Source organism: Acanthopagrus latus, chromosome 23 (assembly GCF_904848185.1).
Source record: "Acanthopagrus latus isolate v.2019 chromosome 23, fAcaLat1.1, whole genome shotgun sequence".
In the NCBI taxonomy this organism is placed as follows: domain Eukaryota; kingdom Metazoa; phylum Chordata; class Actinopteri; order Spariformes; family Sparidae; genus Acanthopagrus; species Acanthopagrus latus.
The window spans coordinates 2,343,632-2,362,192 of NC_051061.1; the positions used below are offsets into that span (position 1 = coordinate 2,343,632).

General features: G+C 38.6%; 1 protein-coding gene across 1 annotated transcript; it reads left to right on the forward strand.

Moving 5' to 3' along the window:
* The first annotated feature begins 908 nt into the window (after nt 1–908).
* Nucleotides 909–17,337, forward strand: rgs9a (regulator of G protein signaling 9a). The gene is made up of 17 exons (XM_037088613.1): nt 909–1,316; nt 3,479–3,566; nt 5,530–5,580; nt 5,705–5,811; nt 7,043–7,094; nt 7,471–7,529; nt 9,002–9,078; nt 10,052–10,133; nt 10,299–10,361; nt 12,460–12,489; nt 12,609–12,670; nt 12,905–13,018; nt 13,846–13,961; nt 14,458–14,545; nt 15,219–15,357; nt 15,593–15,675; nt 16,716–17,337. Exons 1-17 carry the CDS (start codon nt 1,248–1,250, stop codon nt 16,870–16,872), a joined length of 1,437 nt encoding a protein of 478 aa, XP_036944508.1. The 5' UTR covers nt 909–1,247; the 3' UTR covers nt 16,873–17,337.
* Nucleotides 17,338–18,561: the final 1,224 nt, after the last annotated feature.

The window sequence follows — 18,561 nt, forward strand, 5'->3', positions numbered from 1 at the left end:
ACTTCAAATGAGGTTCACATGAGGCCTTTTATGTCCTTCACATGCATGGTTAGGAAGCATACGTTACGTTATGTGATCTAAATTAAAATGACAGTTTTTCCAATACACGTGAACGGAGCACGAATGAGAGGTTCAGTGGCGGGCAAGGCGCGCTCAAGACAAAGTACGTGGACGCGCCCATGCATCAATGTTTGGGCGGGTCAGACACACTCGTTCCCGTAACATCTGCACTGGACTCTGTAGTGGAGGCCAATAGTCTGCATGTACAGCCTAGATAGAAAGTTTGGATAGTAGCTCAAGACTTCATGGGCAAATGAACCTGTTAGGACCAATGCTAGAATAGGCTGCTACCTGGAGCCATGTTTATTTAACCTAACCCAGTTTAAAGTTACCTGTCTGTTTAAAGTTTTGGGCGCTAACACAACAGGTGGCTTATTCTTACACATAGCATCTTTTGCAAACCAGTAAGGAAATTATTAAATGCAGTTTGACATTTTGGAAAAATTGCTTACTCTATTGCTTAATCATCAGAATTAGATGACTGAGGTTACCACTGTCATGTCTGTACAGTAAATGGGCCTACAAAGCTATAGCTGGCTGCTGGTTATCCTTTTTTTAGTATGAAGGCTGGAGACTGGGAAATAATTAGTCCCTTTTTACAGATTATTATTGACTCTGGTAAGTTTATATAACCCCAAATTAAAACTGCAACTTGTGTTTTTAATGCAGATTAGTGGTATTAATTAGTGAGCTTTAGAGGTGCTGGATTTAGTTACTTTAGGACCGGCTTTTTTACAGTCCTTGGTCTTCCTCTGACTGTAACGTCATAGAGTACAGACATAAGAGCTGTGTAAATCTGAACATCTAGCTATGAGCAAGACAGAGAGTACAATTAGCGGATTTTCCAAAAGGTTAAATCAACTTTTTTAACTTTATTATTTTGCCAGCTTAACGCCCTGTTCTAGCTCTGATAATTAGTCTCTCTTCACACAAGTTTAAAATCCCTCCTGACGGGCTTCTCTGCAACTGTGGGATGAGAGCAGAGGCTTCCTACAGCCGATTGGTGGACAAATCCATCCTTCTCATCCTGTCTTACAATCCCCACACAGGAGGAGTGTGTTCAAGTCCACTGCATGCACTCACTTATCTGTCAGCTACTATAGATATTATAACTGGAATATTTCACACAAGGATTTTTATTCTTTTTGTTTTTTTACGTCTGATTTGGTTTTCATCTATCCGCAAATATGACTATAAGAACAGCCCGTCCAAATCGGGGCCAACATTTCCAGCCCCGTATGCACTGCTTGAAAAAGGTAGGTGGACATCATCGTCACTACTGTTGATTTATTTTATTCGTGCTCAGGCCATTTCATTCATAATAATTTATCCTAAATTTGATTTGAAGTGTGGACAAGTATTTAACATTAGACATATATTGATTGTTGAAGTTTTTCTTTCGTTTAATTAGACTAAACAGTTATGGATTGCACTGGTGTTTGCTTTTATTTCATTCAAAAAATATGAAGAGCAACAATACATTTTGGGAAATAGATAAATATTTTTTTTCCAGTTACAGGAGAGTTTTACACGTGAACTGTTTGCCCCCAGAAGAGCAGGGGCTGGTTAAAGATCAGCTCTAATTCCACCGTAAAGCCAATTAGCTTTGCTGCCCGGCTGCCATCCAGATATACTGAGCAGTTCAGCAGCGTATCCTGGCCTCATCTGGTAGCTACTCAGATGAAGATGTTAACTTCAAACACAGTGGCAAACTGAAAGGGCAGACTTAAAAGAATGGGTCAGTGACAGAAAGAAATATGAAGGTTATTTGATTACACTGTAAAACAAAACAGACAAATAGAAAACATTACACATTATGCGAACAGATTAATTAAACAAAAACTGGCTCTTTTGCCCCAAACTGAGCACAATGTCTTTCTCAAAGACCTGAACATACGGACAGGGTCAGTCAAAACACAACATTGCAACAATAGACAACCTGCATGCTGTAGCACCCGTTAGCCGCAGCCACATCATGATATAAGACTGTTAATTTAATCTGAATTACTGCCAACGCTCTGAGTGAGAGGATTTACCCTGTGATGAAGCATGACCAGGATTAATGCTGTTTGGTAGTGAAAGTGAAAGTCAGTGCGTCAAATGTCAGTGGTGAATTAAAACCTGTGCATCATGCGCCACAACTTCCTCGCAGCGATGGGATACATTTGTGTTCTTCTGAAAAGAAAATGCAAACAAAGCAAAAACCTGACAGAAATACAGGAAACAGTAGCAATTTAAAAATCTCCTCCATTACACATAAGAGTCCTGCACTCACAGATAAGCAAATAATCATATTTGAGAAACTGATCATATGTTTGCACTGCATTTCAAAGCTTGTAATTATTGCTGTCAAATAAATGTAGCGGAGTAAAGATAGCAATCTAGTAGTGTGACATCACTGTAGTGTAAAGATGTGGAGGATGAGGTGTTGGATGGGTGTGTACATATGCAACAGTAAGAAACCTCAAGTTTTAAACAAACTTTTAAAGTCGCATAACTTTTGACTTACTGAAAAACATTGACATGAACATTTGATCAGGCATAGCATTAGGAATGGTATTGTGTTTAAAGCATCCCAATCGCCAGATATGTAGATTTATGCTAAAACACAGACAAGTTCAAGTTCAAATGTCTGTTTAGGCTAAATGTTCTATTTTTCCCCCATCACAGTGCTGTGTTTATGGTCTGGTTAGGTTAAGGCACAAAAGCTAAGATATGCCACATATGTTTACTAAATGTGTTCTTGCACTGTGTTTCTTTACAGCAGCAAATGGCTAAATCTGGCAGCAGCTGTTGCTTGCTATCATAACAGACTCCAACACCTCTGTCCTGAAAAGTGAATTGAAACAAAATGTATCATTCCAAACGTGCCATTATAATGTGAAACTTTGCATGAAATAAAAACAGACTTATGAACAATTTTATCTTTAAATACTATGTCTATAACTAAATAAAAGTGATATCCAATAAAATCCAGTTTTTAAGAAATGAGATATGAAATAACATTTCAGAATCATCCATTTATCTAGAGTTTTTTATTTTTTTAATAAAATGTATTTCTTACTAAGGTTATACATTCTCAACAATGTCTTATTTATGTATTCAATATTGAACAATTCCACACACAATACATTAAAAACTTGATGATCACTCATATGTCACATTTAAATAGAAACTGCCACGACTTCATGGGATTTTGATCACATACTGAAAAGTGTTACAATGAAGGTACCGGTAATCAAATACAGTTTCTCATAGATGTAACATCCAAGCTTAATTGAGCTTCCTCTAATTTATCCTACCTGCTTGAATGGTCTTATGTTGTGAAATGATTTATTTGCTCACCGAGGAAAGAGGAAGAAAATATAGTTTTACTATTGTTTATGTAGTGGCTATGTTGCTGTCCTTCTGCTTTCAGCTGGAGGCCATTGTGGTGGAGATGCAGAGTGGGGTCAAGGGCTCTGAGCAGAAACTCAACGTCACTACCATCCCACATGTTGTCGCTGGTGAGACTAAGATGCAGTTCCTAACAGATCGGAATCATTTTAAAGTTCATAAGCCTGCATCATTTCATATTTCATGTATTTAAATGCTATCAGCTTTATGGGGAAACAAAATCAGTGTGTGTGTCTAAATTACTGTGTAGTGAGGAACACACAGTGCAATAAAGATTAGGTAGATAGATGTTATCTTCAGTTTCTAGACTGAATACAAAAGATGACAGTGCATTTCCTGTTCGAGCATTACAAATCTAGAATCATTTTTATGAGACAGCACTTACAGCCATCAGCACAGACAGGCAGGAGACACTGACAGGCCGCCTTGCTGTTTAAGCTGCTAACACAGGCTAAATAAGGCAGCCTGCAATTGGATTTGATCTGGACAGTCCTTTAGGGGCAAAAGTAGCTTTTTAATCTGGTCTAAGACCAGTGAGGTAAAGGTCAGCATGAACACACAGGTCTAACACCATCATGTGAACTGGTGCTCTGGGTATAAGAACCTCCTGCTGTTAACAATGTGATCAGTCAGCGCAGAAGCCAAGCAGCGTGATTCACCCAGAATGATTGCTGCCTGGAGTTAATAGTTTGTGTTGTCATGTCTCCTGGATGCTGCTGCCTGTTATTTTGTCCCTCCATCGTCTATGCAATTAACGTTGGATGTGATTTCACTTTGCTTTTAAATAGCCGTTAGTGAACCATTACTTACGGATAACTGAGCTACAAATGAAAAAATACAATTACAGTTAACTTCTTAAAACATAGAATAACCATAATAACAATACTATTAACAATAACAATACCAGTAACAATAACACAATCATACCACCATGTTGTGTTTAGTGTCAATTGCAAATGGTATTTTTGCAATTATCTGTGAATCAGATGGTGAACATGTTTGCATTCTGACATTAGCACTGAGCTCAAAACACTGTGCCTAACTATATAACAAAGTACACATTTAGATTACAGTGGGAAAGAAATGGGAAGATAGAAAACAATGTTAATGTCGGGTTAGGGTCAGGAATGTTAGGAGTGAATGTAATAACCAAAACTACAATCTGAATGACCTTTTAAAGTTTGATTTATGATTAGATTTTTAAGGTTGAAATGTAACCCATCATCTAAAGACACAATAAAAAACACATTTTAATCAGTTAATATGTATCAAATTTTATTTATCACTAACTTTTTATTGTCATTACTTTTTTTGTAACTCGTGTCTGATTGACTAATGATTGATTGATGATTATAATTAAACACAGTCTGCAGTTATTCTTTTGGCAAACTCCGGACTCCATACATACTGACATTTCAACTTTTTTTTTTAAAGTAAACATCACAGTAACAATGCTTTATTACTAGTAATTTTTCATATACAAATAGTTTGAGGAAAAGCAGGAAGTTTATGGTTTATGCTGATGAAGGTTCTCAGTCATCCGGGTCGGGGTATTTCTGAGTGCTGTCCTCATCCAAGAGGCTTCTTCAGTTCTAACTAACTGGAGGGAAGTTGCAGGCTTTTAAACCCTGTTTGGGAATGTTCTTTATAGAGTTGTTAAGGACCCGCATGAAAGCCAGTTGGATCAACAACCCACAAGTGGCCCTAATAACTCTACAACTCAGAGCTGTCCTTAACGACTCTGTAAGGACACTCCCACGCAGAATTTAAAAGCCTGCAACTAACCTCCAGTTAGTCAGAAATCTCTTGGATGAGAGGTGAAACATCTTCAAGAAACTGAAACTGAAGTACAGTTGCCTACGATCCAGCACTTATAATTCATGGCGCATATGAATAAAATTAATTATACAGTGTAATTCCATCTTGAGTCTCTGAATACCTGACGTTTGCACTTAAGGGCTAATGGACTTTTACTGGTAGATAACTGATACACAGCCCTCCAGAGACGGGAGTCGCTAACTGTGTGTGTGTTGTCTGTGCAGTGCTTAAGCTGTAATGTGTGTTTCGATACAGGTAATGATATCATTGCATGGATCGCCAACAAAATGAAGACCACTGTAGAAGGTACAATACTACGAAATCAAAAATGTGTTCAGTAAAACATGAGTTTTTCACATGTCAGTTATATTTGAAAGCCGATACATCCACATGCTTTTCCATTTATTTCCTCTCCATGTCTGTGTTTCAGAGGCTCAGGCCTTTGGCACCATGTTAGTGGCCTATGGCTACATCTACCCCCTGCAGAACCACAAGAAGCTGGTCATGTGCAACGACGCCAGCCTCTACCGCTACCAGGTGAAATTAAATCTTCTTTTTTGCTGCCTATAATTGGAATCAGTCAGAGTTTGGAGGATTTTTCTTTGCTAAAGCATCACTGATGTTGTTCAGACAACAGCATCACCTGTCCCTGTGCAGCTCACTGCTGATGTGTCGATGTGATATGTTAAAGCTAGTGAACTATGGGGAGATTTTGGATCACTGTGGTCTTCTATAATGAATCAGGGAGTGTGTGATATATTTCCCATTACAACAGTAATATGGGACAGGACATATTCCAAAGCAAGATACTGATAAGTTGCATGATTCAGATGTTTATAACAACCTGATATCAATGCGTGAGATGAAGTCTGTTTTATTGTAATATTTAATTGGACAGGGATATATTAAAACTAGATACAGCAGACTTTTCCTTTAATTTGTTGATGTGACATGGGGCAAGAGTGATGCTTTTTTAATAAATTCATGTCTCAATTCCAACCCTCTGTCACACCCTCTCTCCTATCTCCTCAATTTCCTGTATGATAACGCTGTGCTTATGCCCTGGTTAGGGTTTAGGCACAAAAACTTGGCTACTGTTAGGAAAAATTAGAGTGAGATCAGAACTAATGGATCATCATATATTGTAAATGGGCATGTCAGAGACTGTGACAGTAATGTCCAAACACATTCACTGCATTCATTCCCTCTAAACACAGGGCTCAACAAGTCATGATGTACTTAAGGTTTGGTACTCCTGCGAGGGAGAAAACGTGTTATTCAAATAATCAAATGTAAAAAAGCGTTATTTCATTGGTTACTGACTATTATCATGCTCTACTGTGCATGCACAGTTACATGGAGCGGCTCTGGTAAGCTACAGCATGTGGAGGCCCAATTTTAAACCGTATCTCTTAAAGCCCAAACAGAAGTAATGTGAAATATTCTGTAGTGAACTGAACTTAAACATGTCATCAGTTATACGGCTAAAATAACGTTACATGCTGGTTTTTTAGCTCATAAAGAGAACCTCAGGTCTCCAGGACCCTACAACAGAAGATTAGGAAAGTAACAAAACCCAAATGTGACCAGAGCCTGAGGCTTTATACAGCAAAATGTCCCGAACCTGACACTTTGTTGGCTGTTGCCAATGAAGTGTGTATTCAACACTTTGTTAGATGTTGGGTGAAAATGCCACTATCATTCATATTTCTTTAGACACTCTACAATTGAATAATTAATACTGTCTTTCTGATCTCAACCTTTTCAGACTCCATACTTCTGGCCTACACAGAAATGGGTTGCAGAGGACTCTGACTATGGTGGGTACAGTATGTCAGGGTTTTTAGGATGAATCCTGCAAAATGCTGCGTCAACAACTTAGATTGTTCTTTAAAAAAAAAAATGCTTTTTTTATCCCCAAAACTTGACAAAACTGGAATGAGAGATGCTCTCCCCTCCTTTACTTTAACTGTGTACTACCAAGGCACATACAAGGTCCAGTCTAGGCGAACATGTACATTAATCAGTTTGATAGATCTATTTCTGCAAGCTGTCTGACTCATATGAAACTGATCCATTTTCTTTGACTTTTACAAACAAGCAGATATCCCAAATGTTGACTTTATACAATTGTTTGCAGTGAAGCATCATGTGCGATGTGTGATTTGTAATGATTTTATTTTGCCCTGACTGTAGCCATTTACCTGGCAAAGAGGAACATCCGCAAGAAAGGCATGCTAGAACCCTATGAACAGGTTTGTAGTAGTTCATAGTTCAAAGTAGTAAAAGTCTGAGACTGCTATTCATAATGCTTTTTTCTCGTTCGTTAAACAATCACGTCAGTTGACATGGAAAAGATGTTACTCTGTTTCAGAAGGGTCAAATTATTCATCAAGCAAAGAAAACAACAGATAAGCAGATTATTGAAACTACTAAAATTGGGTTAAGAACTGTCCGATGCATTAATAAAACCTGGAATGATAGTGGTGAACCAGCATCTTCCAGGAAGATAGAAAACATCTTGAATACTTGTGATCGGAGATCACTTCAACGTTTGTTGAAATGAAAGCGCAAAAAAATCCACAGTAGAACTCACGGCTATGTTTATAATGAAAGTAAGATCATTTCCACACTCACAATGTGAAAAAGACTCAAGGGATTGGGACTAAACAACTGTGTAGCCTTAAGAAAACCACTAATCAGTGAGTCTGAAAAAACAAGGCTTCAGTTTGTTAGGGAGGATAAAGATTGGACTCTGGAGCAATGGAACAACTTTTTTTCTTCCCTCATGGCATGGGCATGCTCCAAGATGACAGTGTCACGATTAATCAGGCTCAAACTGTGAGAGAGTGGCTCAGGGGGAGCATGAGACATCATTTTCACACATGGATTGACCACCACAGACCTTAACCCTCCTGAGAATCTTTGGGATGTGCTACAATAACTGTATAAGCTCAGTACAAACAGTCAGTGAATCACATGAAAATGTTTTTATTTTTGGAAAAAACATCTGTTTACCTGAAGGTTTTTTTTTTTCCATAAGAAGAATATGCACCCATTAATTTGGTAAAAGTGATGGATAGTTTTGAATGAATGATTTTAGTATGGATGTGCTAAGAGCAATAATAGCCTGTGATTGTTTCAGCCTAAATTGTTAAATGTATTCTGAGGGCACTCCGGTGATTTGGGGGACTTGGGAGAGTCAGATTTAGAAAATATATATGTATATATTGGGTCAATTCCAAATGTACTTTATCCTACTTTTCGGATAATGCAGCTTTTTTGTGTCATCATATCCTCCCTGCCAAGTACAACACACTTCTAAAGGCACAGTCGCTGGTTTGCACTGGAGACTTTTTGTTAAATAAATGGTCTCTGAGCTAAACATGCTGACAATCATCAGGGTCATTTTTTTCAGACTTCACAAAACTGCACAGAGCCACAGTAGAAATGAATCTACTGTCTTTACGGCACTGAGTGCTCCTTATATCTCCAGATTTTCACATGTAAATTAGTTGAGCATCCCTTTATACTTTAATGTTTAAATGCAGTCGATGGCGATATTTCATGATGACTTTCACATGTTGCTAAAGGTTAAATGTTTTTACTAGAATCTAGCATCTCATGACTCTTATATAGCTTCTTCTCACTGTGACATCTTTTTGGTTCTTCATGAACAGACAGAGAGCACCGCTTCATGCTGCCACTGTATTTCCGTTTTAAACAGGTGCACTACAACCACCTCCATGAATGGCTGAACCACAAGTGGGACTTTATTGTGATGCAGGCCACCGAGCAGTACAAGTAAGTTAACCGTTTTGGTACCTTTATTTAACAGTCCACAGAGAAGACAAACAGGAAATGAAGGGAAAGAAAGAGAGAGAGAGAGAGAGAGAGAGAGAGATAGGGCTAGCATGAGGGAAAGTAAAGAGCAGAACCTTGCACAGAACTTTCCCACTAGACAGGTTTGTAAGACTTACCAAATGTTGGCACCAAAGGCTTGGTCAGATTCTCACTCTTGTGTATATTTTCTTATTTACATATCTATATATGTATTTACCTCGAAATATATGGTTAAGAAGTTAGACATTTTTGACAGGCTACCTGTACTTGGAAACCAGTATAATCATTTTAAAGGAACATTTCACCCAAATATGAAAATTCAATCATTATCTCCTCATCCCCATCCCTACAGAATGCTAAAAAACAAGCAGAAAAATGGAAAGAAATGAAATGTTGAAAGCATACAATGGCTACATCCAACATAACTCACATCTCTGGAAGCTGAGAGGTCCCAAATTTGAAAAGATGTTATTCACACCCAGTATGCATGTTCAAGCTTGTGCACCTGCTTCAGGCAAGGTGTGCCAACACCTTTAGCTTAACAGCTACAATTTGGGATCTCAGGGCCTCTGGAGACTTGTATTATGCTGCGTAAGCTGCATGGAGCCATTGTTTTTGTGGGGGCATTTTTGTCTCCAGCTGCCTCAGTAGTTCAGGAGAATGCTGCATCTCTGTTTTGTTGTGAAGCTCCAGAAATGTTTCATGGAATATGAAACTTAACCTGACCCTACATCAGAATGGAGGAGGGGAGTACTGACTGACTTTTCATCTCTGGGCAAATGAAACTGAGCATTTTGTCATTTTTTAAATTTTGGTTCATTTGCTCTGTGTGTGTGTGTGTGTGTGTGTGTGTGTGTGTGTGTGTGTGTGTGTGTGTGTGTGTGTGTGTGTGTGTGTGTGTGTGTGTGTGTGTGTGTGTGTGTGTGTGTGACAGGGCTGGTAAGGAGAGGAAGAAGCCAGATCGTGTGGTGCTTGACTGCCAGGAGAGGGCTTACTGGATAGTGAACAGGCCACCGGTCAGTGTGTTTTACACTGTGTTTATATTATATGTATCTACAGTGAGCGATGAACATAAAGGCCATGATCCAAATGAATTCTCATCAGCTATATCAGTTCTAGCAGATTGTGGACTCATTATACTTACTGTATATTTCTTATGAACCTGTTCTGTGTGTATCCAGCGCCGCACTCACAGTGCTTTGGACACTGGTCCAGAGCATCTGATGGATCCCAACACAGATGAGGTAACAGGTCAGTATACACACACACACACACACACAGAGTGGAGAGATTGAGGTCAGCTGGACTTTTAAGAAACTTACTGGAGCTTAGAGAGTAGTGCTGCTGGACTGATCTCTGTAGATCCACTTAGAGACGAAAACCTTCCTAACTCGCTCACTCCTCGTCTCTCCTCCCTTTTCCTTGCTGTTTAACTAAAGTGAACTTTTAAAACAATTTGCTGAGTCATTAAAAGCATGTCAAATTTAAGGTTGAGCTTTGTAGAATCAGCAAAAATCAAGCAACTGTGCATGAATGAATTCACATATTTCACACATTAACAAAAGCTCAGTTGTCCTTTGGTATTAATTTAAAAAATGATGGAAAAAAGTCTCTGAGACATTTTTCTATAATGGCCATAAATGTGTCGTAGGCTACCGTGAAATTGTCGACGAGATTCCTGTGCTGCTGTTTGAAGGCAACACTAAGTTTATTGTTCATAATATATAACTATGGAGTCGGAATCCGACTTGTCCAGGTTTGATAAGTCATCAGATTCAAACTTCTCTTCATGGTGGAGTGCTGAGGATGACTTGAGAAGTCTCACAGCTGGAGGAAAGAGGCTGCTCTGTAGCCTGGTGACAGAGCATTAAAACAAGCTTTTCTTTGTTTCACCATCATCACATTAGATTTAAATGTAATGTGATGATGGTTTTCGAAACAAATGCAATCATTAGTTTACCTTGCGAGACAGCTGGATTTGTGGGATCAGGCGATGTGATAACAAAATCATCATCATCGAACAAATGCTGACTGAAATCTTGCACTCAGTTATTGCCTCCTCAGTCTGTCTGCTGACACAACACATTGTTTTACTGTCTTAATTTCCTTAAGCTGAACTGACACATACTGGACATCATAATGTACCAATGTTGAATAATAATAATGATAATAAATATAATATTAATGATTATTATTATAATCATCATTATTATTATAATAATAGTAGTAGTAATAGTAGTAGAACAGATAAGGCATGTTGCAAAGAAAACAGTGTATAGAATTAATTAAAAATCTGTTCTAAAAGCACCTATTGAGAGGGATTATTTTAAAGATGTCAGTGATTATGGCAGGGAGCTCCAGAGCTGAGGGCTCTGACTGTTAAAGCTCTGTTACCTGCCTGAGGAGGCTGCAGGCTGGCTCACCGGGGAGCAGAAATTCAGCTGCATCACTGGCAGCTGAGCCATAAGGTGCTTTAAAAGTCGTTGGTGAAATCTTAAAAACAACTCTGAAATTGACCGGTTAACAAGTGCAATTTGACCTTGTCTTCTTGCATTCGTTCAAAGCTCAGCGGCTGAGCTTTCTGTCAGCTGAAATCCTGTGATCATGTTTGGCTTGAAAAAAATTAAACGGCCTCACTGGAATAACATCAGCCTCAGCAGCACCACCCCACCCACCTCAGCACAAGTGGATTTGTTTTGGTGTCAGGAAATGGCGTGTCAAGATTGTTTCATTCATTCCAGTTTTCTTTGTCTGGTCTTTTTCTCTTTTCAAACAGATCTTCTTACACTGGTGGAGATAAGAGTAGTATCACAGTATCAAGTGTTTAACCCTGATTGTCATTCTTTTGTGTAAACATTGTGTAAACTTGTGTTCCATGTAGTCTTCAGACAGTCTCTCCAGGAAATAGCGACATTGCCATGGTAACTTTGTGAAATAACTGAGACACATTTTCAAAAGCTAATCTATCTGATCGGTCACGTGGGGAAAATGCAGACAAATTCCGCTTTCCTGTTCAGAATGCACCTTCACAATAAGAGGTTAATTTGAATTAAAATGTCAATTTCAAAAAGCCAAGTTCAGACAAGTTTTAGGCATATTACACAGGAAAAACTACCAAATCAAGTGTCCTTTACCCTGGAGGGACTGGTTGTGTTTTTTATTTTCAACCTCTCTGTGTAGTATTAACAGTGGTAGTTTCTATATGTGTTAACACATGGATAGCATCAGACTGTTGCCAGAATGTTGCTAATACTTCCCTGTATACGTTGTGCTTCCAAAAGTGACATGAGCCAAACTAAGTGTTCCCACTGAAACAAACAATTTTGTCTTCCTGTCTCTTAGAAAATGAGCTTCGACCAGTACAGACGGCAGGTATGTCATAGTTTTTAACCAAGCGGTGACCGCACTGAGTGACAGTGAGGAGAACACTTTCTCATGCAGATGTCTGTCTACAGATTTAAGATAACGTTTGTATTCCTCTTGTATCCCAGAACATTTTCTATCAACAAGCCATCATGCGGTCAAAGGTCAAGTCTAGCGTGTCCCTTGGAGCGTAAGTTCCTCTGGTTTCTTTGAAGCATTTTCTTGTAATCATGACTTTTCATTTAGTAACAACTATCTAAAAACAGGTGGATCTATAGCTCTCTTTAGATTCTTATGTTTGATACATTATGTAAGATCTTTCAGTTATCAGGATTGAGTGATTAATATAAACAGTGTAGAAACACTGAAGCAACATAGAGGCTCTGTGGATTTCATCCGTCTCATAAGAGTTGTGGTTCTGCAGACTGGTCAAGTACGTCACAACCTACAAAAACCACGACCCGTTCCTGGCTCCCTGCCTACCCAGCAACCCCTGGCAAACAGACAACGACACATACTGGAATCTCAACATGAGAAGGTGAGACTGCTGCATTTTCTGTTTGCCTCTATGGCTTCATCATCAACTTACCTGCAGTCTGGAGTTTTGAGAAAAAAGTGGACTTAGCCATTATATTTGAATGACATTCAGGTTCAGGTCCCTCCTATTTTCTCTCTGCTGCGCTGCAGCCCTGCCCTCAAAGCCGTGCACGAGCAGGCTTATAGCCACAGTAACAGAGGACGCCAGATAACTGCTGTTTAACATTTAGATTTGAATTTAACATTTAGATTTAGATTTAACATTTAGATTTAGATATAACAGTTAGATTTAGATTTATCATTTAATATTGAGATTTATCATCTAATATTGAGATTTAGATTTAACATTTAGATTTTGATTTAACAGTTAGATTTAGATTTATCATCTAATATTGAGATTTAGATTTAACATTTAGATTTAGATTTTTACAAGAGAAGAAGATATCACAAGGTTCACAAATATTGCTGTAAATCTGGTCAAAAGTAACATTAAAAAATTCACATATGTTTTGTGAACATGGTTTGATGCTAAATGTGGCGAAAAGTTGCTGTTTATTTTAGTACGTGCAACTTTACAATAGGCGCCCCATACCGAGTGTGTATAGACATGTCTCCTAAGAAAACGTGAAAATGATATACGGCCTTTGTATGAAACTATGTCTTCCAGTCTGTTGGCTTTCAAGTAAGAAAAAGGTTTTGGATGTGTGACTTCACAAAAAAATGTAAAAACATATCTTTGGACCATTAATTTCATCTGCACCATTCAAAACCAATTCAAACATTCTAATTGTGTCCATAAAATGTGATTTTTTTTATGTTTGTGTCCAGAGTTGAGGTTCCCACTAAGAGTCGAGTAGAGCGCTGGTCCTTCAGCTTTTTTGAGCTGCTGAGCGACCTGCGAGGCCGAGACGACTTCAAGATCTTCCTCAAGAGAGAGTTCAGTGGTATGTGTCATTAAACACATTTTTGTGTGACTCGTGCATCTCTTTACAGCTCTCAACACAAACATCTCCTTTACTTGATGTGGAAACCTCTCTGTTTTACGAAGTAGTAAATATGTACTTTATTGTGTTTTCTCTTAGTAAAGCTAAGGCAGGTTTTGGGTTAGCAGTGCAGATTTTGAATTGTGATAATGTTGCTCCTACCACATTAGAGATGTGATAGTTTTGATGTTTTCAGTCACAATATGTGTGGTGTGTATGTAAGAGGTATCATAACATGACCTCTGTACATGCAGCTTACATGAAAAATGGGGACAATCAGGACAATCTGTTGGATATACCATCTGCCATCTGCAAACATCAGATATGAGCAGCATTTCAGAACTGCATACTGCAGGGGTGCAAGGGTTTCCTTCAGTGGCAAAATTATGTTTATGTGTGTGTGTGTGTGTGTGTGTGTGTGTGTGTGTGTGTGTGTGTGTGTGTCTGTGCACGCTAGGGGAGAACTTGGCTTTTTGGGAGGCAGCTGAAGAACTGAAGTTGGGCACAGCATCTTCTATGTCAGCAAAAGCTGAGACCATCTTCAAGTAAGACAAATAAACTGGACAGCTTATCTGTGTATGAGAATATATGTGTGGTTTCTTTTATTACATACCACTTTAAACAGGCCTCACTTGTACACATGTTCTGTCTACATAGTGTACGCTGGTTGTGCTCTTTCACAGTTTGCAATGAGTTCTTGCTCACATGGTCTTGCTTTTCTATTACACACTGGTTCTGGTCTTTTTGTCGTCTCGTCCATAATTCAAAATATTTCTGGCACCATTGCTTAAACAAACTTTAAAGAACAGTCAGTTTCATCTCTGCTTAAAGGATCAGTTCACCCAAGAATTGAAATTCAGTGATTTTCTACTTACAACCTCGCTGTTGGAAAGTTGGAAGAAGTATTTCTGGAGCAAAACAGCATCGTAGCATTCTCCCAAACAACTGAAGTAACCGGGGACTGAAAAACAAGTGAAAAAAATTAAAATCAAAAAATCAAAAGACATCCTTTATACCCTTGATGTATGGTGTAGTTTGTGCTCCCACTGTCGAGTGGGTACGTGTTGACACTTTTTGCTCAGCTGCTCCAGTGAAGATTTTGGCTTTAAAAAAGGTGTAGATAAAGTAATTGCCGAACGTTGCTCAATTATGATGGTACATGGCAGTAGTAGAAGAGACAAAATATAAGTGTGTGTGTGTGTGTGTGTGTGTGTTCAGGACCTTCCTGGCCCCTGGGGCCCCTCGCTGGATCAACATTGATGGCAGGACAATGGGTCTGACAGTGAAAGGCCTGGAGCATCCTCACCGCTATGTGCTGGAAGCAGCCCAGACACACGTCTTCCTGCTCATGAAAAAGGTCTGTGAGAAATGCAAAAAAAAAAAAAAAAAAAAAAGAAAGTCCATGTTTCTAACCTTATAGATGATGATGCCTTTAATTTATCTATTAGGGTGGTTGATTTATACCAGTAAGTGATTAATGATTATTTTATAAATCTGTGATACAAATACTAATTTTTAGACTGAGAATAAAGGTGATTCTGTGTCGTGAACCTGAGGTCACCTGCAGTCTCATGTGCTTTATTTTGGAACAGGATACGTTCTTCCGTTACCTCAAGTCACCCGTGTACAAAGAAATCCAGAAGAAGGCGATAACCCCCGAGCCTCATAACTTCAGGTAGGTGCATTTACTAATTCAGAGTCATGACTTAAAGGGGCATTGCAGCACCTCTTAATAAGGTCAGACAGGTAGTATGAATAGAAGAATGCTGACCGGTTAAACAAGAAAGTCTGAGCTGTAGCTGTAGGGCTTTACTGTAGAACAAAGCCAAAATACAATCACATACATCTCATGCATACAAAATGCAATTTGTAGCCCGTAAAGAGACTGAACAGGTCTGTGTGGATTATTGACAGTAATATGCAGTGTTTCTGGATAGGAAGGTTGAATTTGTTACTTTTCTAATGTTGTAAAATGTACCCAAAAGTCAGTCTTGAGTCAAAATAAAGATATTGTTACTTTCAGAAGTAATCTTCTGGCAATTAACGTAGTTAAGGATCACAACTGCAAGTAAAAGTAATCATACATGTATTTACTTGTATGTTCATACTCTATCGGTTGATCAACTATTGGCCTGGCTGATTATCAGATCCAATATTCAGCATTTTTGTAATTATTGAAATAATTTCTACAATCTCAATCAAAAGACCGGCTGTAATGCAGCATGCAATCTGTGGAGCAACTTATGACTAAAGTTATCACATAACTGTAGTGGGGTAAAAAGTACAGTAGTCACGTGATGAAATAAGAGAAAACGTGGTAACATTTGTATTGGTAATGGTCAATTAATGGTCAATTTATACTGACCATTTATTGAACAATTGTTTATTGTAAAGTTATAGCTGATATTTCTGGTACTTTGCAAATGGTTAATAAATACTGTTCTAGGTCACGCGAAACATTCTTTAGATGTCATTATAAAGTTGTGAGCACCACATGACCAATGTCTCCACTGGTGTGGTGTGGAGGCATCTCAGAGACGTCTCAAAAACTAAAACTGTATCGCTGCAATCATAAAATGTGTGTTGTAGTTTAGAGAAATTGACCCTTTAACCCTGAAGGCTGCACAATTAAAACATGGCATCAGGGCCTAGAGGCAAAATGAATCTTAAATTCATGTCTGAGCTTTAACAATCATGTTTCGTTCTCCACCCTAGTCCAGCCCAGTTGGAGCAAAATGCTCAGAACCGAAGCCCAGGCATCCATCCCATCATCCTCTGGCAGCAGGAACAGGAAGAGAACGCCAAGGCTGCCGCTGCCGCCGCTCCCGTTGACGTCAAGGCCATGATGAGCAAAATAGACAGGAAGAAGTAGAGACATACAGTCGATGTGTTCAGTGTTCGACATGTTATGTCACACGAAGTACCAACACAGAAACCATCCCTCCATTAGGGTGTATACGCATAAGGATACTTCAGAATTGGATTTGAACTTCAGTGTCATGCCAATAAATGTTGTTCTGTGTTAGCAAAATATCAAATGAGAAAAACCCATCATCTGTCATGGAGGTATTATTGAACAGACCTAGGGGATATAGGGACAGGGACAGGGCGAGGGGCCCAAGCATTGCTTTTCAGAAATTCCACCTAACAACTACAAACCGAAGCAAAACCAGTATCTCGCTCCTATGTAAGAGAGCTTCGGTCTCAGAGGTCACACATAACACACCACAGACGCCTGCTACAACTAGGTTGTGTTGCTATACCAATCATATTAATGTATGAATTAGTATAAAAATAATACATATCAATGAATAAAATGTGTTTATAAATACATACATGACACTTACTTGAAATTAAAGATATCATTAATAATCTCTACATTACATGAGCAGCTCTGTCCAACATCAAGCCTATTGTTTGTCACATTGTCAATAGAGCTGATTGAAATATATATATGTGTAGAAATAAATATAGATTCTATATTTATATTTATTTCTATATATACATTATATATATTAGCTAAGCTTGGTTTTGTCCTTTTTTTTTAAGCATGTTACTTCATATAAGTATCAGAGGAACTGATATCTCACTACTGTGTACATTGGAGACGCTGGCTCGTGGTGTTGCAGTGTGTATGAAAACAGAATACCTGTGGCTGTGTGTGGTGCTTTCTACGAAACACGTTTAATCAGATTAAAGCTTTATTTTCACGTAATTGTCTGTATGCTGCAAAATGCTGAACGCTGTCATAGTCAGAGCAGCGTGTCAGTGTGGTGGAGTAAAAGAGAGATGACGTCTCATCGGACGATTTGTATAGTTCGCAAACCCGCATTTAATAAATGAGATCAAGATAAAACTTCAGACTTCAGATCATTGTGTTTATGTGTGTGCAATATGTTAAAGAGTAATTATGATATTAGACTGTTGGTTTAATGTAGCACTAACTATTGTTCCTGTTAATGGTCTTTCACAGAGATGTCGCACAATGGTAATCAACCTGGATCCTGCTCCAGCACCTCCCCAAAAATCACTTCTTGCTCAAGTAATCCAGTGGAGTTGGACTTTCTTTTTGCTTTCATAGGAATCAACTATACTCCACCTCTGATGCTGCTGAATCCAGTGTTTTCATATTAGATCAACACCCTTTAACCATATGATTTATTTTTATTCATCACTTGCGATTCACTGAGCTTCGAGAAGACACTAAATAACAATATTAATAACATTTTATCCATGTGTTGGCTCAGACTTTACAACTATCTCTCATCATTTGTTCCTTTTAGACAGTTGGTCGTGAGCATCTTCAGAAATAAATGCTACATGCTTCATGATGTATTTAAGCCCATGGACAGTGAGCGCTTCAGCCTCTGTATTATAAGTCAAATCAGCAGGACACTGAACACACAAAACTGCTAGCCATGCCAGCAGCTATGTGAGGATTAGGAACAGCAGTGCTTTGAGCTAAATGCTATTGTTAACATATTAACATGCTTACAGGGACAATGCTGATGTTTAGCTGGTATGATCCTCAGCATGTTCACTGTCTTAGTTTAGTGTGTTA